This window comes from Oncorhynchus clarkii, chromosome 5 (genome assembly GCF_045791955.1).
Source record: "Oncorhynchus clarkii lewisi isolate Uvic-CL-2024 chromosome 5, UVic_Ocla_1.0, whole genome shotgun sequence".
Taxonomy (NCBI): Eukaryota; Metazoa; Chordata; class Actinopteri; order Salmoniformes; family Salmonidae; genus Oncorhynchus; species Oncorhynchus clarkii.
The window spans coordinates 19645636-19670526 of NC_092151.1; the positions used below are offsets into that span (position 1 = coordinate 19645636).

At 42.9% G+C, this 24891-nt stretch overlaps 1 protein-coding gene across 4 annotated transcripts in view; it reads left to right on the top strand.

Moving 5' to 3' along the window:
* LOC139409882 (fibrinogen C domain-containing protein 1-like) overlaps positions 1 to 24891 on the top strand; it is a 210124-nt gene that overhangs the window by 139545 nt on the left and 45688 nt on the right. For all 4 annotated transcript variants that reach the window (XM_071155276.1, XM_071155278.1, XM_071155277.1 and 1 more), the window contains one exon: positions 13691 to 13787. In XM_071155276.1, the coding sequence (XP_071011377.1) occupies positions 13691 to 13787 (97 nt within the window). The remainder of the gene's footprint in view (positions 1 to 13690; positions 13788 to 24891) is intronic.

The window sequence follows — 24891 nt, forward strand, 5'->3', positions numbered from 1 at the left end:
TATATTTCTGCAGGCTTTTACCTTTGAGAGCCGGGATGTTTGGCTTTGTTGAGCATTTTAAAGAGCTCCAAATAAATAATGAATCTCCAAAAACATATGACCGGGAGACTGGATCAAGTCAGAACACGCACAGCGAAAGAAAGAAAGAAAGAAACAGCCCCGTGGTCATTACTTCTTCCTCTCTCCTCTCTCTGAGTATAAAAAAGAAAACATATTTTTGTCATTGTGTTGTTGTTATGACTGCTGTCTTTGAGGACAGCTCTGCACTTTAGAGGGTTCTGGAACACTTAGTCCTCACTCCACCTTTTAGTTTAAAATTGCTGGCTTGAAATTTGCTGTAAAACTGCACATTTTTCTCTCTGCCCCATGGCAAAATGAGTAGAATTTCATGAAATTAGTTATAAAATTGCAAAATCTTCTCTCCGCCCATGGCAAAATATGTAGATATGTAGATTTGCAGCTTTAAAACTGCAAGATTTGTGTGGGAGGAAGTTGAACCTCTTTCTTGATTGACTGATAGCTAATGTCCGTGGCCAAGTGAAATCCAAGACTCAAATGCTCCCAAACACATGGGTATGGTTCATTGGGGTTGCATGTGTGAGTAAGGGTGAGAAGGAGATGGAGAGGGAGCTGGAGCTGTTGCCTTTTTTTCTCCTCTATGCTACATGCTTCTTCTGCATGTTTTTTATGCATCAATGAAACCTTGGCCTGAAGAGAGTCTCCCCAGCAAACATACACTCTTGCACACATGCTTGAATGAAAATCACACACACACATACACACTAGAGGTCAACCGATTAATCGGAATGGCCGATTTCAAGTTTTCATAACAATCGGAAATCGGTGTTTTTGGGCGCCGATTTTTTTAAATCTACATTTAAAAAAAAATGTTTTACACCTTTATTCAATCTTTATTTAACTAGGCAAGTCAGTTAAGAACACATTCTTATTTTCAATGATGGCCTAGGAATGAGGCACAACGACAGATTTTTACCTTGTCAGCTCGGGGGAACCAATCTTGCAACCTTACGGTTAACTAGTCCAACGCTCTAACCCCCTGCCTCACGAGGAGCCTGTTACGCAAATGCAGTAAGCCAAGGTAAGTTGCTAGATAGCATTAAACTTATCTTATAAAAACAATCAACGACTGTGTGTACTTAACCATAAACATCAATGCCTTTCTTAAAATCAATACACAAGTATATATTTTTAAACCTGCATATTTAGCTAAAAGAAATCCAGGTTAGCAGGCAATATTAACCAGGTGAAATTGTTTCACTTCTCTTGCGTTCATTGCACGCAGAGTCAGGGTATATGCAACAGTTTGGGCCGCCTGGCTCTTTGCGAACTAATTTGCCAGAATTTTGCGTAATTATGACATAACATTGAAGGTTGTGCAATGTAACAGGAATATTTAGACTCATGGATGCCACCCGTTAGATAAAATACAGAACGGAATAAATGTTTTGTTTTCAAGGTGATAGTTTCCGGATTTGACCTAAGGCTCATATTTCTGTGTGTTTATTATAGTTAAGTCTATGATTTGATATTTGATAGAGCAGTCTGACTGAGGGGTGGTAGGCAGCAGCAGGCTCGTAATAGTCAAAGGTTTAGAGAGAAATAGTCGACGCGTTATAATTCCTGTAATAACTTGCGGCTGAACTTGAAAGGGGTTCCTTTGTTATTTTACCGTTCATGTCTTCCATAGAGAATGTCTTGATCTACTTCCAATAAGGTCTGTGTTTCGTACAGGTTAGGGTGCAGGTTTAAACCACCTCTGTTCATGTCTTCCATAGAGAATGTCTTGATCTACTTCAGATAAGGTCTGTGTTTCGTTCAGGCTTAAACCGTCTCTGTTCATGTCTTCCATAGAGAATGTCTTGATCTACTTCAGATAAGGTCTGTGTTTGGTGCAGGTTAGGGTTCAGGCTTAAACCGCCTCGGCGTTTTAGTACCCGTGTAAATATCACTAGGATAAGGTAACGTTTGTCAAAATATTTTCATAAATCCACTCTACAGAAAAAATAATCTTCGCTTATATTTAGCCAATATTGATCAGAGTTACCTTGTCCTATGGATATCTACAGTTATAAAATTGGCAAGGTGGTGTAAGCCTACACGAAACACAGACCTTATTTTAAGTGAATATAAAAATATCCTACGGAATAAATGAATGAAGGAACCGCTTTTCAGATTTTGCTAGGTGTCATGGGAATTGTGACTCGCACTTTGGTAGTCATTTCTTATGTCCATTATTAAAATAGGATTTCCTGCATATAGAAATTACAGTTTTTGTTTTCAACATTCATCACAGGTAACTTAAACTCTATTTTTATTCAAACAGTTGAGGGTATTTGTCTCCTAAACAGACTCTTCAGTATCATTGTCACTTCAGAGCTGTGTGTGTTTTACAGATGGCAGAGAAAAGCAGAGCACCAGTGTGGGACTATTACATGGAATTGGCACCAGGGAAAGCAAGGTGTCTTATTTGTGATAAAGATGTAAGCATGGGGTCAGAAACGGCTAAATCAAAAAATACCATCAACCAGTGGAATCACCTTAAGAACACCCATTCAAAAGCCCATATGTATTATATTAAGTTAAAATAAAAGTATTGTTGCAATTGTCATTATTACAAAAATGTGTATATATATATATATATATATATATACAGTGCCTTGTGAAAGTATTCGGCCCCCTTGAACTTTGCGACCTTTTGCCACATTTCAGGCTTCAAACATAAAGATATGAAGAATCAACAACAAGTGGGACACAATCATGAAGTGGAATGACATTTATTGGATATTTCAAACTTTTTTAACAAATCAAAAACTGAAAAATTGGGCGTGCAAAATTATTCAGCCCCTTTACTTTCAGTGCAGCAAACTCTCTCCAGAAGTTCAGTGAGGATCTCTGAATGATCCAATGTTGACCTAAATGACTAATGATGATAAATACAATCCACCTGTGTGTAATCAAGTCTCCGTATAAATGCACCTGCACTGTGATAGTCTCAGAGGTCCGTTAAAAGCGCAGAGAGCATCATGAAGAACAAGGAACACACCAGGCAGGTCCGAGATACTGTTGTGAAGAAGTTTAAAGCCGGATTTGCATACAAAAAATTTTCCCAAGCTTTATACATCCCAAGGAGCACTGTGCAAGCGATAATATTGAAATGGAAGGAGTATCAGACCACTGCAAATCTACCAAGACCTGGCCGTCCCTCTAAACTTTCAGCTCATACAAGGAGAAGACTGATCAGAGATGCAGCCAAGAGGCCCATGATCACTCTGGATGAACTGCAGAGATCTACAGCTGAGGTGGGAGACTCTGTCCATAGGACAACAATCAGTTGTATATTGCACACATCTGGCCTTTATGGAAGAGTGGCAAGAAGAAAGCCATTTCTTAAAGATATCCATAAAAAGTGTTGTTTAAAGTTTGCCACAAGCCACCTGGGAGACACACCAAACATGTGGAAGAAGGTGCTCTGGTCAGATGAAACCAAAATTGAACTTTTAGTCAATAATGCAAAACGTTATGTTTGGCGTAAAAGCAACACAGCTCATCACCCTGAACACACCATCCCCATCATGGTTTGGGCCTGCTTTTCTTCAGCAGGGACAGGGAAGATGGTTAAAATTGATGGGAAGATGGATGGAGCCAAATACAGGACCATTCTGGAAGAAAACCTGATGGAGTCTGCAAAAGACCTGAGACTGGGATGGAGATGTGTCTTCCAACAAGACAATGATCCAAAACATAAAGCAAAATCTACAATGGAATGGTTCAAAAATAAACATATCCAGGTGTTAGAATGGCCAAGTCAAAGTCCAGACCTGAATCCAATCGAGAATCTGTGGAAAGAACTGAAAACTGCTGTTCACAAATGCTCTCCATCCAACCTCACTGAGCTCGAGCTGTTTTGCAAGGAGGAATGGGAAAAAATGTCAGTCTCTCGATGTGCAAAACTGATAGAGACATACCCCAAGCGACTTACAGCTGTAATCACAGCAAAAGGTGGCGCTACAAAGTATTAACTTAAGGGGGCTGAATAATTTTGCACGCCCAATTTTTCAGTTTTTGATTTGTTAAAAAGGTTTGAAATATCCAATAAATGTCGTCCCACTTCATGATTGTGTCCCACTTGTTGTTGATTCTTCACAAAAAAATACAGTTTTATATCTTTATGTTTGAAGCCTGAAATGTGGTAAAAGGTCGCAAAGTTCAAGGGGGCCGAATACTTTCGCAAGGCACTGTACATTGTAAAAAATTGGCTGATTAATCTGTATCGGCTTTTTTGTCCTCCAACAATCGGTATCGGTATTGGCGTAAAAAAAATCATAATCGGTCGACCTCTAATACACACACGCTTGCGCGCACACACACACACACACACACACACACACACACACACACACACACACACACACAAACTCAATTACACACACACACTCACTTCCTCTGCCCCCTTTGAACCCTCCACCTCTAAGCCACCTGCCAGCCAGAGACAGTAATGGTGTGTGAGGGGAAATGATCAGTGTCTGTGGGGCAGAATGAAAAAATGAAAGAAAGAAAGAAACAGCCCCTGGGTCATTGCTTCATTCTCTCTCCTTCTGGCTGTTGTCTTTGAGAACAGCTCAGCTCTGTAGAGATTTCTGGAACACTCAGTCCTCATTCCACCTTTTAGTTTAAAATGGCTGCCGTCGGCTGTGTGAAAGCTGTTGTTGTCGTAAGGCAGTAGATGAGATGACAGGCTCTCACCCCTCTCTTTATTAGTGTAATAGTGTCATAGAGGGTCAAATAAGGTGACACAGTCATCTTCTTAAACAGAGCTAGACCATGAATAACACATTTTTACTGCTTAGGCTATATTCTGCCTGCAGCTGTCTACTGGCTAGAGCATCGATTGAATGGGATGGAAAGGGTGGGGGGGGTTTGTGGTTGCATGGGTTGAGTTTGAAACTCTTTCTTGATTGACTGACAGCAAAGCTCCTTGGCCAAGTGTAATCCAAGACTTGAATGCCCCCAAACACACACACACGTTCAAACACTTATACACAGTTGATTTACCCTTGATTTGAACTACATTATTTAACCTTGACTAAACAGCTGATTTTGGCATCTTCACAGATAATACAAGTGAGCAGTTTCTCCCTGGACCCCAGAACTTGTTGAAACCCCCATTTTTTGTTTTTCTTTCATTATTTGTTTTATCCTCCTGTATTCTCCTGTATTTTGAATTTCTGCAATGGAGAGGAAGGAGTCCTTTAGGGTTGCATGTGTGAGTAAGCATGAGAAGGAGAGAGAGATGGAGAGGGAGCTGTTGCCTGTTTTATTCTCCTCTATGCTACATGCTTCTGCATGTTTTTTTAATGCACCAATGAAACCTTGGCCTGAAGCAGAACGAGTCCAGTCCAGCAAACACACTCTTGGATACACGGTTGCATGGAAAGCACACACACACACACTTGCGCACAGACGCACACGCACACGCACGCACACACACACACACACACACACACACACTTCCTCTGCCCCCTTTGAACCCTCCACCGCCTCCTAAGCCACCGTCCAGCCAGAGACAGTAATGGTGCGTGAGGAGAAATGATCAGTGTCTGTGCGAAGCATTGTCCCGTGTCTCTGGAGATCACACACACCGCCACCAGGGTCAATAGGCAATTAAACCTGAGTGAGGAGGATAGGCCATATTACTGAGCAGGAGACCCAGGCAGTGGGTGGGTCGGTTTGTGTGTGAACATGTGCGTGTGTTCAGGCAGGAAAAAGGCAGGCCACAACCGCCCCAAGGGGTGTTAACCCTAATCTGTGGAGGCACTAGCCAAGCTAATCGCTAATCTGGCTGGTGGAAAAGATGCAACTAGCAGAGTGGCTGAAGCTGGTTCAGACCAGGCACCAAGGACCAGGGGGCAGCTCTCTACTCTCACTGTATAGGCTAAGTGACCAAAGTGATTAATAAGTAGAATTGATTTGACAGACTGGGGAGTTTTGTTATAGAACATAGAAGACAAGTAGTGCTAACAAAATGTCTAGCCAAGGTATATTATATTATCATTCCCATTGTATTGATTTTCCCAAGGATAGATTAACATACATGCATGTATCTTCCTTAAATTGACATTATTTTCTAGGGTTGCAAAATTCCGGTAACTTTCCCAAAATTCCCAGTTTATCCAAAAATTGGGGATAGAGGATTCCGGATGTCCTATTTGTTCCCTCCTGATATCGGGAATCAGGATTTATGGAATACCTGGGAATTTTGGGAAAGTTACTGGAATTGTACAGCCCTATTCTTTACCAAGATTAGATGGTAGGAATTTGAATGGGGTGAGTCAGAATGATAGCTCTTTGGAACTCATCCTCTGTTCTCACATTCTTGGGGCGGCAGGGTAGCCTAGTGGTTAGAGCGTTGGACTAGTAACCGGAAGGTTGCAAGTTCAAATCCCAGAGCTGACAAGGTACAAATCTGTCGTTCTGCCCCTGAAAAGGCAGTTAACCCACTGTTCCTAGGCCGTCATTGAAAATAAGAATTTGTTCTTAACTGACTTGCCTAGTTAAATAAAGGTAAAAAAAAAATAATAATTATTCTAGAAATTCTCAATTTCTACCTCCTTACACCCCAAAGTGCACATATATATCTATCACAAATCTCTGACACCTCTCAGGTGCTTCCAGTCTTACAGTTCGGCTCTTTCAGAAACAAGATAACGGGTGTAAGATATACCTACAAAAGGGCACTGCCAAAGTGAACAAGAATGAGATAATGTACTTATTATCAGCTAGAGAAAGTGTGTAAAAGAGCAAAAATCTCTCTGACAGAACTCTGCTATAGGGAAACGAATGGAGGGCGGTTTCTCTCTTTTGGCTGGATGTGATTGGTGTATTATTTACAAGATAAGATTCATGGTCTCCCTGTTGCATTTTAAACCTTGTTGCTACCATGCTGCCTCTGGGTTAGAGCTAACTGTAGTGACATTCAGAGAGAGAGAGAGAGAGAGAGAGAATGAGGCAAAAAAGGAGAGGCAGAAGGAGAAAGAGGGAGAATGCAAGAGGAGAGAGGGAGAGAGAGACAGTGGTAGACAAAGAGAGGTAGAGGTGGAGAGAAAGAGAGATAATGAGAGAGAGAGTGGAGGGAAGAGAGAGGGGGGACAGAGAGAGAGCAAGAGTATGTGAAAACAAAAGCCTCTCTCCATCGTGTTCTAATACCTATCATCACTCAGGGCCTCCACTCAACTTGCACTTTTCTCCTTCATTTTAGAGAGGGGGTGAGGGAGTGCTGAGGAGAATGGGAGAGAGAGGTAGTTACGACACAAAGGAGAATTTACTGACATGTGTTTAAAACTACTGTGTTGCATCTCCTGTTGTTGTGTTTGATTGTCTCTGTCTGGACCCAAAGGTCTTTACTACCTCTCCTACTGACAGAGGTCTTTACTACCTCTCCTACTGACAGAGGTCTTTACTACCTCTCCTACTGACAGAGGTCTTTACTACCTCTCCTACTGACAGAGGTCTTTACTACCTCTCCTACTGACAGAGGTCTTTACTACCTCTCCTACTGACAGAGGTCTTTACTACCGCTCCTACTGACAGAGGTCTTTACTACCTCTCCTACTGACAGAGGTCTTTACTACCTCTCCTACTGACAGAGGTCTTTACTACCTCTCCTACTGACAGAGGTCTTTACTACCTCTCCTACTGACAGAGGTCTTTACTACCTCTCCTACTGACAGAGGTCTTTACTACCTCTCCTACTGACAGAGGTCTTTACTACCTCTCCTACTGACAGAGGTCTTTACTACCTCTCCTACTGACAGAGGTCTTTACTACCTCTCCTACTGACAGAGGTCTTTACTACCTCTCCTACTGACAGAGGTCTTTACTACCTCTCCTACTGACAGAGGTCTTTACTACCTCTCCTACTGACAGAGGTCTTTACTACCTCTCCTACTGACAGAGGTCTTTAATACCTCTCCTACTGACAGAGTTCTTTACTACCTCTCCTACTGACAGAGGTCTTTACTACCTCTCCTACTGACAGAGGTCTTTACTACCTCTCCTACTGACAGAGGTCTTTACTACCTCTCCTACTGACAGAGGTCTTTACTACCTCTCCTACTGACAGAGGTCTTTACTACCTCTCCTACTGACAGAGGTCTTTACTACCTCTCCTACTGACAGAGGTCTTTACTACCTCTCCTACTGACAGAGGTCTTTACTACCTCTCCTACTGACAGAGGTCTTTACTACCTCTCCTACTGACAGAGGTCTTTACTACCTCTCCTACTGACAGAGGTCTTTACTACCTCTCCTACTGACAGAGGTCTTTACTACCTCTCCTACTGACAGAGGTCTTTACTACCTCTCCTACTGACAGAGGTCTTTACTGCCTCTCCTACTGACAGAGGTCTTTACTACCTCTCCTACTGACAGAGGTCTTTACTACCTCTCCTACTGACAGAGGTCTTTACTACCTCTCCTACTGACAGAGGTCTTTACTACCTCTCCTACTGACAGAGGTCTTTACTACCTCTCCTACTGACAGAGGTCTTTAATACCTCTCCTACTGACAGAGGGAGAAAGGCCCCATGAAAAGTAAATCATCCTGGCAATATGACTACTAGAGATTTTAGCAGAAAATATTTTCCTTGCCCTTGAGTTTGAGTCTAAATTTCCAGCATGGTCATAGTAAACATTACATCCATGGTGTGTGTGTCAGTCACGGTCAGCCCACTAACACCACACCATAGAAAAAGACCCCAGGAAATAACACAAGACAAAATAACACAATAACACAAGGGATGAACAGCATGGAAAACTGCAACTTGCTGGCACTCACATATCCTCACAATATGGAAGGCTACTGGCTGTAAGCCTACAAAACAAGCAACATGTTTTATAAGATGCTGGCCTCATCTGCTCTGCTCCCCTGTTACTCCGCCCATTCAAACTAACCTCATTGTGATGAGGATGATGATGAAGAGAAGATGAGGATGATGATGAAGAGGAGAACAATAATCATAAATTGCTGGTTGATGAGAAAAAAACATTGTTCATCCATATGTATTCTCTGCATATTGCTCTCGGTTGATGTGATAGGGACACTACTCTCCCACATGCTCTTGAATTAACTATGACTTGCCCCGCAACCAACTTTTCTAGGACTACACCCGTTCATGCTTGATATGCGTGCACCCCTTTTTCCCCCGGGTTCGTTTCAATATCGTTATATTTTACATTTGTGTGACTGTCCTTGTTTATCAGTGTTTTGTTACTTGTCATGTTTTGGGTTTCTTGTGGACAACAGGAGGAGCACCTGTTGTTTCTGAAAAAGCTAAAAGGGATCAAAATAAACAAATTAACAATTGGTTGCACGCCTGCTTGGCTATGGTTTTGCCCAGGGAGCGGTTCAAGGTATTTCCACCTCTTTCTGCCAGTGTTCTGTAAACTGATGGCCAGAGTGTCCGTTTTGGATTGAGTTGATTTTGATTAGGATTTCTTGGTAGAAATTCATTTTTGTTTTTTTGTATTGGTAAGTCATATTTGCCTATTTTGCTGTAATAATAAGGCTTTTAATTCCTACCACTGCTACCACTATTCTTTGGCGGGTGTGGGTTGCAACTGCATCCAATAATTGCTTGTGACCACTTTAATTAACACAAACAGCACCTTCACTAGTAATCATTCAGAGTGTTTCTACATTCAGATTAGTTTTTCACAGTGCTAGCACATTTCCCATTTTGTTCACCCACTGCTTGTGATGACTCGATCCCCTGCAGAAAATAGTTGTTAGGATGTCCCGGGAACATCAGGAGGTTGTATTAGGGTCCCTTGCACATTCTTGGGACGTTCCCTGTTTGCTAGATACAGTTGAAGTCAGAAGTTTACATACACCTTAGCCAAATACATTTAAACTCAGTTTTTCACAATTCCTGACATTTAATCTTAGTAAAAAAATCCATGTTTTAGGTCCGTTAGGATCAGCACTTTATTTTAAGAATGTGAAATGTCAGAATAATACTAGAGAATGATTTATTTCAGCTTTAATTTATTTTATCACATTCCCAGTGGGTCAGAAGTTTACATACACTCAATTAGTATTTGGTAGCATTGCCTTTAAATTGTTTAACTTGGGTCAAACCTTCGGGTAGCCTTCCACAAGCTTCCCACAATAAGTTGGGTGAATTTTGGCCCATTCCTCCTGACAGAGCTGGTGTAACTGAGTCAGGATTGTACGCCTCCTTGCTCACACACACTTTTTCAGTTCAGCCCACACATTTTCTATGGGATTGAGGTCAGTACTTTGTGATGGCCACTCCAATACCTTCAGTTTGTTGTCCTTAAGCCATTTTTCCACAACTTTGGAAGTATGCTTGGGGTCATTGTCCATTTGGAAGACTCATTTGGGACCAAGCTTTAACTTCCTGACTGATGTCTTGAGATCTTGCTTCAACATATCCACATAATGTTCCTGCCTTATGATGCCATCTATTTTGTGAAGTGCACCAGTTCCTCCTGCAGAAAAACACCCCCACAACATGATGCTGCCACGAATATGCTTCACGGTTGGGATGATGTTCTTCAGCTTGCAAACCTCCCCCTTTTTCATCCAAAGATAACGGTGGTCATTATGGCCAAGCAGTTCTATTTTTGTTTCATCAGACCAGAGGACATTTCTCCAAAAAGTATGATCTTTGTCCCCATGTGCAGTTGCAAACCGTAGTCTGCCGTTTTTATGGCAGTTTTGGAGCAGTGGCTTCTTCCTTGCTGAGTGTCCTTTCAGGTTTTGTCGATATAGGACTCATTTTACTATGAATATAGATACTTCTGTACCTGTTTCCTCCAGCATCTTTACAAGGTCCTTTGCTGTTGTCCTGGGATTGATTTGCACTTTTCGCACCAAAGTGCGTTTGTCTCTAGGAGACAGAACGCGTCTCCTTCCCGAGCGGTATGACGGCTGCGTGGTCCCATGGTGTTTATACTTGTGTACTATTGTTTCTACAGATAAACGTGGCATTTGGAAATTGCTCCCAAGGATGAACCAGACTTGTCTGGAGGTCTACAATTTTTTTTCAGAGTTGTTGGCTGATTTATTTTGATTTTCCCATGATGTCAAGCAAAGAGGCAGTGAGTTTGAAGGTAGGCCTTGAAATACATCCACATGTACACCTCCAATTGACTCAAATTATGTCAATTAGCCTACCAGAAGCTTCTAAAGCCATGACACCATTTTACTGGAATATTCCAAGCTGTTTAAAGGCACAGTCAACTTAGTGTATGTAAACTTCCGACCCCACTGGAATTGTGATACAATTAATTATAAGGGAAATAATCTGTCTGTAAACAATTGTTGGAAAAATGACTTGTGTCATGCACGAAGTAGATGTCCTAACCGACTTGCCAAAACTATAGTTTGTTTACAAGAAATTTGTGGAGTGGTTGAAAACGAGTTTTAATGACTACAACCTAAGTGTATGTAAACTTCTGACTTCAACTCTATTAAGATATCTTGTTTTGTTTCTCATGCTGAAAGGTCTCTTTTATACAAAGCCTCACTCTATTTCTTCACACATCGCTTAGCTTGATAGAAGTTATTTCATAGAGCTGTGGAGGATAATGTAATTGTCACCCGGCCTTAGATTTAGGGATATTGCATTATGAGAGAGAATCATCCTCACTTTCTTAGCTTTTAATTAAGTATGCAGATTCCATAGAGTTTTATTCGAAGTCAATCAAGATTTAATGGATTATTTTTTATTAGTTATTCATTGGTGACACCAGCAGAATGTATTAGAGGTCAACCGATTATGATTTTTCAACGCCGGTACCGATCATTGGAGGACCAAAAAGGCCGATACCGATTAATCTGCCAATTTTTTATTTATTTATTTATTTGTAATAAGGACAATTACAACAATTCTGAATGAACACTTATTTTCACTTAATATAATACATCAATGAAATCAATTTAGCCTCAAATTAATAATGAAACATGTTCAATTTGGTTTAAATAATGCAAAAACAAAGTGTTGGAGAAGAAAGTAATGTGTGCCAATATGCAATATGTGCCAAGTACTGTATGTGCCAAGTAAAAATGTGTACCATGTAAAAATGTGTGCCATGTAAAATATGTGCCATGTAAAATATGTGCCAAGTAAAAAAAGCTAACATTTAAGTTCCTTGCTCAGAACATGAGAACATATGACATTTGTGGTTCCTTTTAGCATGAGACTTCAATATTCCAAGGTAAGAGGTTTTAAGTTGTAGTTAATATAGTATTTATAGGACTATTTCTCTCTATACCATTTGTATTTCTTATAGGCACTATAGTATTGCCAGTGTAACAGTATAGCTTCCGTCCCTCTCCTCCTCGCCCCTACCTGGAACACATCGACACATGGACAACACATCGACAACAGCCACACTCGAAGTAGCGTTACCCATCACTCCACAAAAGCTGCGGCCCTTGCAGGGCAAGGGGAATAACTACTCCAAATCTAAAAGCGAGTGACGATTGAAACGGTATTAGCGCACACCCAGCTAACTAGCTAGCCATTTCACATTGGTTACACCAGCCATTAGGCTGATAGGCTTGAAGTCATAAACAGCGCTGTGCTTGCGAAGAGCTGCTGGCAAAACGCACCAATGTGCTGTTTGAATGAATGATTACGGGCCTGCTGCTGCTCAGTCAGACTGCTCTATCAAATCAGACTTAATTATAACATAATAACACACAGAAATACGAGCCTTGGTCATTAATATGGTTGAATCCGGAAACTATCATTTCGAAAACAAAATGTTTATTATTTCAGTGAAATACGGAACCGTTCAGTATTTTATCTAACGTGTGGCATCTAAATATTCCTGTTACATTGTACAACCTTCAATGTTATGTCATAATTACGTAAAATTCTGGCAAATTAGTTCACAATGAGCCAGGCAGCCCAAACTGTTGCATATTCCCTGACTCTGCGTGCAATGAATGCAAGAGAAAAGACACAATTTCACCTGGTTAATATTGCCTGCTAAACTGGACTAGTAGTTATAACTAGTGATTATGATTGATTGTTTTTTTTAAGATAAGTTTAATGCTAGCTAGCAATTTACCTTGGCTTCTACTGCATTTGCGTAACAGGCAGGCTCCTCGTGGGCTGCAATGGCTATAGCGTAGGACTAGTACTAGGACTAGGACTGTACGGTTGCAAGATTGGATCCCCTGAGCTGACAAGGTGAAAATCTGTTGTTCTGCCCCTGAACAAGGCAGTTAACCCACTGTTCCTAGGCCGTCATTGAAAATAAGAATGTGTTCTTACCTGACTTGCGTAGTTAAATAAAGGTATAAAAAAAATGTAAAACATTTGTAAATACAGATTTCCGATTGTTATGAAAAGTTAAAATCGGCCCTAATTAATCGGTCATTCAGATGAATCGGTCAACCTCTAGAATGTATGACTGAGAGAAGAGAACTTAATGATGTTCTTGACTTCGATGACTTGACTTCGATTTCACTGTGACTCATCTTACTACTGAAAAGATACAGCAGGTAGGAAGTGTATCGCTGCTGACCCCAGGCCAGCCCCGACCTCCAAACGATGAACTCTAACCCCTGTATGACCTATGTCTGGTGTTCTATAGCCTTGACCTCTAACCCCTGTTCTTTGTCTGTATTCTACAGGTGATCCAGCGCAGGGAAGATGGCTCGGTCAACTTCTTCAGAGGATGGGACTCCTACCGTGAGGGATTTGGCAAGATCACTGGAGAACACTGGCTAGGTAAGTGTGTGTGTCTGATTTGTGAGTTAACGATCAAGAAGTACCTTGGCACAGTTCTTAGTTCCAGGACCATTGCAGAGTGTGGGATAGTGGTTTGAGTGCTGGTAAAATACGAACGTAGTGTGGTTGGTCGGGGTGGATGGGTGGGCGTATCATGCGAACGACTAGCAACTTAAATGTTGCGAATTCGAATCTCATCATGGACAACTTTAGTTTTTTAGCTAATTAGCAACTTTTCAACTACTTGCTACTTTTTAGCTACTTTGGAACTACTTAGCATGTGAGCTAACACTTCCACTAACCCTAACCTTAAACATTTTAGCTAACCCTTTCTCCAACCCTAAACTTAACCCTAACCTTAACTCTAAAACCTAACCTTAACCCCTAACCTAGCTAGTGTTAGCAAGCTAACTAACCTTAGCATCCTAGCCACCTAGCTAAAATGTCTTACATATTGTACGTTTTGAAAATTCTTAGCATATTGTAGTTTTGCAAATTCGTAACATATCATACAAAATGTAATTCATATCATATCATACAAAATGGGTGATGGACACCCACAAATTAATATATGCCATAAGAAATGTAACATATCATACTAGATGGCGCATTGCGGATTTACATAAAGAATAATACGAAATGCTCAGAGACCAGGTTGTAAATGTGGAGAGGAAATCTGTTTTGAGGTAGCTCCTTGATTACTCATCTAACCAAATTTAACCACAAATACAGCAGGTTATTGTGAGAGCACCACAGAGTACTCTTCCGCATTCAGTGGGGTAGTTGACTGCTTAGCCGCCATCATCCCTCAGGCCAAACATGAACTATAAAATGGTATACAGGCTGGACAGTGCTTTACTAGCTGCTCCTCTTTCTCTTTCTTTCTCTCTCACACCCCTTCTCTCTATCAATCTCTTTCACTCCCTCCCATTCTCTCTATCACTCTCACTCACTCTCACTCAATTCAATCCAATTTTAGTGCTTTGTTGGCATGGAAAACACATGTTAACATTGCCAAAGCAAGTGAACTAGATAATAAATAAAAGTGAGAAAAAAAACAATAAATAAACAGTAAACATTACACTCACAAAAGTTCCAAAATAATAAAGACATTTCAAATGTCATATTATGTGCAAATAGTTAAATTACAAAAGGGAAAATAAATAAACAAAAATATGGGTTGCATTTACAACAGTGTTTGTTCTTCACTGGTTGCCCTTTTCTCGTGGCAACAGGTCACACATCTTTCTGCTGTGATGGCACACTGTGTTATTTCACCCAGTAGATATGGGAGTTTATCAAAATTGGGTTTGATTTCAAATTCTTTGTGGATCTGTATAATCTGAGGGAAATATGTCTCTCTAATATGGTCATACATTTGGCAGGAGGTTAGGAAGTGCATCTCAGTTTCCACCTCATTTTGTGGGCAGTGTGCACATAGCCTGCCTTCTCTTGAGAGCCAGGTCTGCCTACGGCCTTTCTCAATAGCAAAGCTATGCTCACTGAGTCTGTACATAGTCAAAACTTTGCTTAAGTTTGGGCCAGTTACAGTGGTCAGGCATTCTGCCGCTGTGTACTCTCTGTTAAGGGCCAAAAGGAATTATTGGTTGGTGAGCGTACCCAAGACCACAGAACATTAAAGGGCAATGGGTTCTATAACTGATTCAAGTATTTTTAGCCAGATCCTAATTGTTATGTCAAATTGTATGTTCCTTTTGATGGCATAGAAGGCCCTTCTTGCCTTGTTTCTCAGATCATTCACAGCTTTGTGGAAGTTACCTGTGGCACTGATGTTTAGGCCGAAGTTTTTGTGTGCTCTAGGGCAACGGTGTCTAATTTGTATTCGTGGTCCTGGCAACTGGACTATTTTACATCCATTTACATCCATGATTTATATATCAATGAGTTAGAGAGGGCACTAGAACAGTGTGCAGCACCTGGCCTCACCCTACTAGAATCTGAAGTCAAATGTCTACTGTTTGCTGATGATCTGGTGCTTCTGTGCAGAAGATCTAGGTTCTGCTGTAGGCCCTCCTTGCTTGGGGACAGAAGAACCATATTTATTATTTCTACTATTGACTGTTATCATTTTTTGTTATTGTTATCTGTATTTTTATTTACTAACATTATATATTATAGTTCTTCATTATTTGATTACAATGTATATTGTATAGGTTAGGAAGTTTCCTAATCAGCATGAATTTGAATTTGATAGAGAGAGAGAGTGAGACGGGAGCAGTAGAAGAGAAAGCAGAAAGAGAGTGAGAGAGAGAGAGAGAGAGGGGGGGGGGGGGGCAGTGGAAGAGAAAAGAGAGAGAGACGGGGCAGTGGAAGAGAAAACATAGAGAGCGAGAGAGAGAGGGGGGGGGCAGTGGAAGAGAAAAGAGAGAGGGGGGGGCAGTGGAAGAGAAAAAGAGAGAGAGACAGGGGGCAGTGGAGGAGAAAAAGAGAGAGAGACAGGGGGCAGTGGAGGAGAAAGAGAGAGAGAGACAGGGGGCAGTGGAGGAGAAAGAGAGAGAGAGAGAGACGGGGCAGTGGAAGAGAAAAAAGAGAGAGAGACAGGGGGCAGTGGAAGAGAAAAAGGGAGAGACAGGGGGCAGTGGAAGAGAAAAAGAGAGAGAGAGAGAGGGGGGGCAGTGGAAGAGAAAAAGGGAGAGACAGGGGGCAGTGGAAGAGAAAAAGAGAGAGAGAGAGGGGGGGCAGTGGAAGAGAAAAAGGGAGAGACAGGGGGCAGTGGAAGAGAAAGAGAGAGAGAGAGAGGGGGGGCAGTGGAAGAGAAAAAGGGAGAGAGACAGGGGGCAGTGGAGGAGAAAGAGAGAGAGAGAGAGACGGGGCAGTGGAAGAGAAAAAAGAGAGAGACAGGGGACAGTGGAAGAGAAAAAGAGAGAGACAGGGGGCAGTGGAAGAGAAAGAGAGAGAGAGAGAGACAGGGGGCAGTGGAAGAAAAAGAGAGAGGGAAAGATAGAGACAGCGAGAGAGAGACAGCGAGAGGGAGAGAGGGGGAGTAAAACTAGCATCTTTTAAAAAGAGGCACTGCCAGCCTACAGACCACAAGTAGACTACCACATCAGCCCTATCACATTAAAGACAGGTAAAGAGAAGGACAGGACCAGCAGGAGAGGGGAGGGCCTGCTGGCTATAAGAGGTTATCAATGTTTCCTCGAGCCCGCTGTGCCAGGAGTGCTCTATCTCTCCCTCTCTCCTCCATCCCTCCATCCTCCTCGCCCGCTCTTCTTGTGGTTTTTGGAGAGCTCTTCAATCTCAGGGTTCTGACAAAGACAGACAGGCCTGCCATTGCAAATCGCTCATATTTGAATAATCGCCACCACCTACCACACACACACACGCGCATGCACACACGCGCATGCACACACGCGCATGCACACACGCGCATGCACACACGCGCATGCACACACACACACGCACACACGCGCATGCACACACGCGCATGCACACACACACACGCACACACACACACACACACACACACACACACACACACACACACACACACACACACACACACGTCCTGTAGTCACATGTACTTACACCACTCAGGGGGTCTAACAGCTCAATTATGGTGCTCCAAATTTCCCCCACTCATCACATGGCGAGTGGCATGCAAAGCCATAAACACAGCAATCTGCGCCGTGGTTATATTTTTAGTTGCAGCGAGGGACAACCAGGGAGAGGGGGAAAAGAAAGTGATTGGGGCGAAAACACTGCTATTCTTCCTGTGTTCCCTCTCCAGTCATTAGTTTATTTTTAACGAGGCACAGCATAAGTTGGGTTGACCTAGTGCAGGCGGAAGCAGAGACATCACAGGCAAATTGGATACAAGAACAACGGTCTTACCACTACACGGGCAGTACACACTACTACTACTGGGCAATTCCACGGTAACAAAACATGTATTTCTTATCAAAATGTGTTTTTGACAGAAATGCCATGTGCCTTAATAACGAATGTATGCTATCTGTAAATATGAATACAATTGCTAAATTACGAGCCTAGTTGGTTTATTCACGGAAAAAACAGGAACCTTCCCACGAGCCATGATTGGCAGAGATAATGGATGGGCTGGACATGCTGAGAGAGGAGTTCGGATTGGTCTGCCATGTAGCACGTTTCTGTCTATAACATGAGCTGGTTAGTATGTGTAGGTAGTCCTATATAACGCTGCTTTTTAAAAATATATCACATAGTAGAACTGCAAAAGTTTTGCTCTCCACCTTCTGGAGGACCGAGTTTTGAAATCAGTTGAATGCCCTGTGGAATTAGAGTATGATAGCTAAGGAGATGGATAACATTCTGGCATTTGCTTGCAAATATTGGAAGGGATAAAAGGCTAGACATGGAAAATGAAACTATAACTAACTGGCATCCTCACCATTACATCAGTACTACAACTACCATTATCATTACTACTACTACTACTACTACTACCACAATCATTAAACTGCTATCATTGCCATCACCCCTACTACCCATACCACTAATATTTGGAACAATAATCACAATAATAGTAATAACAATAATAGTTATAACAATAACACTAATAATAACAAAGTTACTGTTTACTATACAGATGTTATTATTCAGTGTCCCTCAGGCTATGGCAGGAAAATACATATTTGGCTGCAAGAGGAGCCATAGCTCCGTTGCCCATTAGTATTTTTGTTTTTCCTATGGGTTTAATAAGTTAACATTTTGAATAACGGTAGTAATTGCTGTGAATATTTCTCACAGTAAAGGAGACACTGCACCTCTGTTTCTACCTCCATGGTTGTGCAGTGACCACATACACAGACAACGGTCTCAATGAGGACAGCAGAGCTAACAACACTGAATGTGCTAGTGGCTAACAGCTCACATTGTGGAGCGAGAGGAGTTAGAGCCCTGTTGATTGATAAGATGAGAGCACCCCTCCAGCTAGGATGAAGTCCATCACTCCTCAGTAGGCCAGGCTTGGTCCTGTTTGTGGGTCTGTTCAAATTCTATCTTTTGGGAGGAGCAGAAAACAGTTTTCAACCAGCGATTGGGTTGTGAGACTGTTGTAGAGCTCATCACTCCCCCTAACTGGGAGGGGGCCAGAGACAATTACTCGATGCGACACATCTTTCTAACTGAAATACACACTGAAGCGATGTTGCTGGACCATTATTTTTAAGTCTAATATTGCGGGTAATGGAGTCGCCAATGACTAGAGTTTTCAATTTGTCAGAACTAATGGTGGGAGGCTTCGGTGGCTCAGACCCCATAACAGGTGGAGTAGAGACAAGAGAAGGCTTGGCCTCTGACTCCGACTCATTGCTTAATGGGGAGAACTGGTTGAAAGTTTCTGTCGGCTGAATGAGCGACACCGGTTGAGCATTCCTACAGCATTTCCCTACCGAAGCCATGAGAAAGTTGTCCGGCTGCGGGGACCGTGCGAGGGGATTTATACTAACGTTACTATCTGTACTTACTGGTGGCACAGACGCTGTTTCATCCTTTCCTACACTGAAATTACCCTCGCCTAACGATTGCGTCTGAAGCTGGGCTTGCAGCACAGCTATCCTCGCCGTAAGGCGATCGTTCTCCTGTATATTATGAGTACAGTGACTGCAATTAGAAGGTTTAATGTTACTACTTAGCTTCGGCTGGTGGAGGTCCTGTTGAACCATACCCAGATAAAGTGTCCGGAGTGAAAAAGTTGAATGAAAAAAGTAGAGCGAGGAAAATTAAATAACAAAAATAGAACCAAGACGTTGGTAAATGTGTTAAATGAAGATTGATTAACGGTTATAAAAAAGTAAAAACTGTCAAGTTTGTCACGTAGCCAAGTAGCAACAAACAGCACAGAGACAAGTGACGCGCTCAAATGGAAGTGACGAGCACTCGCGCAATCCAAGGAGGGGTGTCCAAATATGTGATGGTTACCTCTCTCATCAGTGTAGTCAGGCTCAGAACCTGTTCTCGCATTGAAATCTCCACAAAGAAGTACTTTACCCTCTGCCTGAAATTGAATGATTTCTGTATGGAAATTGTCAAAAAACAGATCATTATAATATGATGAATCTGAAGGAGGAGCATAAGCTGCACATATGCATACATCATTGTCACTATAGATTGTACCTTTGTTCAGTTTTAGCCAAATGTGGTTAGTACCTTTTTTCATTTCATTCAGTGCTAAATCCTGCCTATGCCAAATGTCCTGGCCCCGTTGAACATGTTTATTGATTGGTGGTGGTAAACTTTCCCTAATAGCCTGAGGGGCACTGAGTATGAATGTCTCCACGTCTCCATGTTAGGATTATGATGTCCTGTCCCTTGATGTTTTTTTTTAGAAATTACGGATTTGTTAGAACCCAAATGTGAAGAGTATAGGCCCTGGATACTCCAAGAACTGTTAGTTATTGATCTCATGTATAATAAGTGAGAGGGAGAGAGGGAGAGAGAGAGAGAGAGAGAGAGAGAGAGAGAGAGAGAGAGAGAGAGAGAGAGAGAGAGAGAGAGAGAGAGAGAGAGAGAGAGAGAGAGAGAGAGAGAGAGAGAGAGAGAGAGAGAGAGAGAGAGAGAGTGTGTGTGTGTGTGTGTGTGTGTGTGTGTGAGTGAATTAATGGGTCTGTCTTGTTCAGTAGTCTGCATATTAAATGCAGTAGCTGGCGCACTTCTCCAATGTAGAGCTGTGTTGTGATGGGCCTGGTCTAGTAGAGCTGTGTTGTGATGGGCCAGGTCTAGTAGAGCTGTGTTGTGATGGGCCTGGTCTAGTAGAGCTGAGTTTTGATGGGCCGGGTCTAGTAGAGCTGTGTTGTGATGGGCCGGGTCTAGTAGAGCTGAGTTTTGATGGGCCGGGTCTTGTAGAGCTGTGTTGTGATGGGCCGGGTCTTGTAGAGCTGTGTTGTGATGGGCCGGGTCTAGTAGAGCTGTGTTGTGATGGGCCGGGTCTAGTAGAGCTGTGTTGTGATGGGCCGGGTCTAGTAGAGCTGAGTTTTGATGGGCCGGGTCTAGTAGAGCTGTGTTGTGATGGACCGGGTCTAGTAGAGCTGTGTTGTGATGGGCCGGGTCTAGTAGAGCTGTGTTGTGATGGGCCGGGTCTAGTAGAGCTGTGTTGTGATGGGCCGGGTCTAGTAGAGCTGTGTTGTGATGGGCCGGGTCTAGTAGAGCTGTGTTGTGATGGGCCGGGTCTAGTAGAGCTGTGTTGTGATGGGCCGGGTCTAGTAGAGCTGTATTGTGATGGGCCGGGCCTGGTCGTGCTGTCTGTGCTGTGGTGGGCCGGTCTAGTAAAGCCGTGTCTGGTTTTTCTCTTCTGGGGATGGTGGGGGTAGTGTTGTTTCAGAAAGTGGAGCGGGGGGCCTCTGCTGCTGGGGTGATGGGTGTGTGGGTCCCTGTAAAGTGTTGCATCCTTTAGGTCCTTAGAAAAGTTTCTGACACTGTCCTGATCAAGGTGTACATTATCATATAAGTGTTCACGTGTCAGAGTGGGATGATGAGCCATTCTGACGTTGAGCAGTGAGGCACAGTCCACAGTGATCTATTTTGTCAGTCAACTGTCCTGTGAAGTCTTTTCTTGGTAGGAGTGTTGTTGGGAACATAGCCTGTTTCCGCTCTGCCACTCTTCTCAGATATATTTTCACCTTTGGCACAACGGTTGTTTGTGCCAGTGTGGATGATGATGTTGTCAGGGGTGTCAAACCTGATCTGACTGAGTAGCTGCATTGCACTGTCAGTTGTAGGACACCAGAACTTATACACATGGTGTCTAGGGAATCACCAAGAACTTCCCATTTGAATTGATAAGGATTGCAGTTGTGGGTGGTTGTCTGGATGGAGCAGACTGGGAGGCTGGTGTTCTGACCTGGGCTGGAGCAGACTGGGAGGCTGGTAGGCTGACCTGGGCTGGAGCAGACTGGGGGGCTGGTAGGCTGACCTGGGCTGGAGCAGACTGGGAGGCTGACCTGGGCTGGAGCAGATTGTGCCGTAGCAGACTGGGAGGCTGGTGTTCTGACCTGGGCTGGAGCAGACTGGGAGGCTGGTAGGCTGACCTGGGCTGGAGCAGACTGGGAGGCTGACCTGGGCTTGAGCAGAATGTGCCTTAGCAGACTGGGAGGCTGGTGTTCTGACCTGGGCTGGAGCAGACTGGGAGGCTGGTAGGTTGCCCTGGGCTGGAGCGGACTGGTAGGCTGGTGCAGTGTCATCCGGCTGTGTGGTGGAGGCCATGCTGGTTATGCTGGTCTCAGGTTCTGCCTGTGTTGTACCAAGCTGGTGGACATGTTCTTTATTCTGGTTGAGGGTGTCAATGTACCTCTCTCTTTGCTCTAGCTCTTTTCTTGTTGTGCTCAGATGGTCTCTGAGGTCATCATTTGACTCAGTTTGTCCATTCTGCTTTCTAATTTAGCAATAGATGCCCGGCTCTCCTCCCTGAACTGTTTCATCTCTTATTTTAGTTTCTGGACAGTGTCATCATCTCGAAGCTTGTTCTCTCTGAGTTCTATGACCTCTGCTTCAACTGAGAGAGGGTGTTGTGGAAATGTTGCATAGCAGGTGTTCTTGGCGTTTTAGGCATGTTCTTGGCTCTGTCTGCTGCAGGTGAGGTAGGTAGAAGGACTCTGAGCAGCAAGAATCCCATGAGCTTTTTCAGAAATGCTGACCTGACAGCCTTGGCTGATGCCTCTCTTTTTGGAGAAAGGGAAATTGTTGCAAATAACCCTTTTCCATATGTGCCCTCATTTGGTAATTGTCTGTCTGTCTGTCTGTCTGTCTGCCTGCCTGCGAGGGAGGGAGGGTTCCACCTACACCTCTTAGATCAATAACAAAATGCCCCCAGAAACTCAGCCTATTAACTCCCTGTAGGATCAGTCTCCTAGTCTCTCAGCAGATAGTTTACCCCACGTCTGACATAGCAGACTCTCCTTCCTGGTCAAATAGCCCTTACAAAGCCTGGAGGTGTGTTGGGTCATTGTCCTGTCGAAAAACAAATGATAGTCTAATTAAACGCAAACCAGATGGGATGGTATATCACTGCAGAATGCTGTGGTAGCCATGCTGGTTAAGTGTGCCTTGAATTCTAAATAAATCACATATAGTGTCATCACCAAAGCCCCCCCACCATCACACCTCCTCCTCCATGCTTCATGGTGGGAACCACACATGCAGAGATCATCCATTCACCTACTCTGCATCTCACAAAGACAACGAGGTTGGAACCAAAAATCGCAAATTTGGACTCATCAGACCAAATTACAGATTTCCACCGGTCTAATGTTCATTGCTCATGTTTCTTTGCCCAAGCAAGTCTTTTCTTCTTATTGGTGTCCTTTAGTAGTGGTTTCTTGGCAGCAATTCGACCATGAAGGCCTGATTCACACAGTCTCCTCTGAACAGTTGATGTTGAGATGTGTTTGTTACTTGAACTCTGTGAAACATTTATTTGGACTGCAATCTGAGACTGGTAACTTCAGTAAACGTATCCTCTGCAGCAAAGGTAACTCTGGGTCTTCCTTTCCTGTCGCGGTCCTCATGAGAACCAGTTTCATCAAAGCACTTCATGGTTTTTGCAACTGCACTTGAAGAAACATTCAAAGATCTTGACATTTTTTAGTTTGACTGACCTTCAAGTCTTAAAGTAATGATGGACTGTCGTTTCTCTTTGCTTATTTGAGCTGTTCTTGCCATAATATGGACTTTTACCAAATAGGGCTATATTTTGTATTCCATCCCTATCTTGTCACAACACAACTGATTGGCTCAAACGCATTAAGGAAAGAAATTACACAAATTCACTTTTAACAAGGCACACATGTTAATTGAAATGCATTCCAGGTGACTACCTCATTAACCTGGTTGAGAGAATGCCAAGAGTGTGTAAAGCTGTCATCAAGGCAAATGGTGGCTACTTTGAAGAATCTCAAATGTAAAATATATTTCAAGGCACACAATAACCAGTGATACGCCATCCCATCTGGTTTGCGCTTAGTGAGACTATCATTTGTTTTTCATCAGGACAATAGCCCAACGCACCTTCAGGCTGTGTAACGGCTATTTGACCAAGAAGGAGAGTGATATGTTGCTGCATCAGATGACCCTGGCCTCCACAATCACATGACCTCAACCCAATTGAGATGGTTTGGGATGAGTTGGACCGCAGAGTGAAGGAAAAGCAGCTAACAAGTGTTCAGCATATGTTGGAACTCCTTCAAGACTGCCAAGAGTGTGCCAAGCTGTCATCAAGGTAAAGGGTGGCTACTTTGAATAATCTAAAATCTAAAATATATTTCGATTTGTTGAAAAAAAAATGGTTTACTACATGAGTCCATATATATTTTTTTCATATTTTTGATGTCTTCACTATTATTCTACAATGTAGAAAACCGTAAAAATAAAGAAACTCTGTTGGACCAAACCTCAAACCTCAAGTGCAAATAGCGAATTGAAACCTCTTGTCAGAGAGGTAGCACTGCTCTCATCTTTGTTGTTTGAGTGGCAGAGGGAGGGGCTTGGTGTGTGTGTTAAACAGAGAGGAAGAGGTGAGAGAGAGGTTAACATTTCTCCACAATCTGTCCAAAATAAGCCCAATGCTTTACTATGTGCTTATTTTGGACATAAGCTTGTCAGCTGCCTTCCCTCGGATCCTTAAAAGCAGTGGCGTGCCGTGGGCCTGGGGCCTGGGCCTTCAGTGAGGTCCTATACAGTCCCTCCCGAATTAATCCACCTCTTATTACCATCATTATGATGCCATGGCTCTAGACACTATACATTTAGACAGAAACGCAGGATAACCAGGCGTTGCGTCACCTTGAAATTGACATTTCTATTCAGAGAATTGCAGGGGAAGAGTACAATACAGTACAGTTCAACTAATAGGCAAGAACATAGTCGAGTGCAACAGAGTTATATTAATATTCTTCTTCTATCCATTTCTGGTCCACAAACTTTGAGCTTTAAGTCCCCCCCCCAAAAAAATTACAGTTCCTGGTAACCCAAAAACATGACACAATCAATGAGTCTTTTCAATATTTCCCTATTTTTCTTCACCTTTTCATTGTGCAGCTCCGTTGCCCTGCGCGCTTGTTCGTTGAGCTGTAGATCCACTCGGGTGTCCCCAAAAGTTTTCAAAAGCACC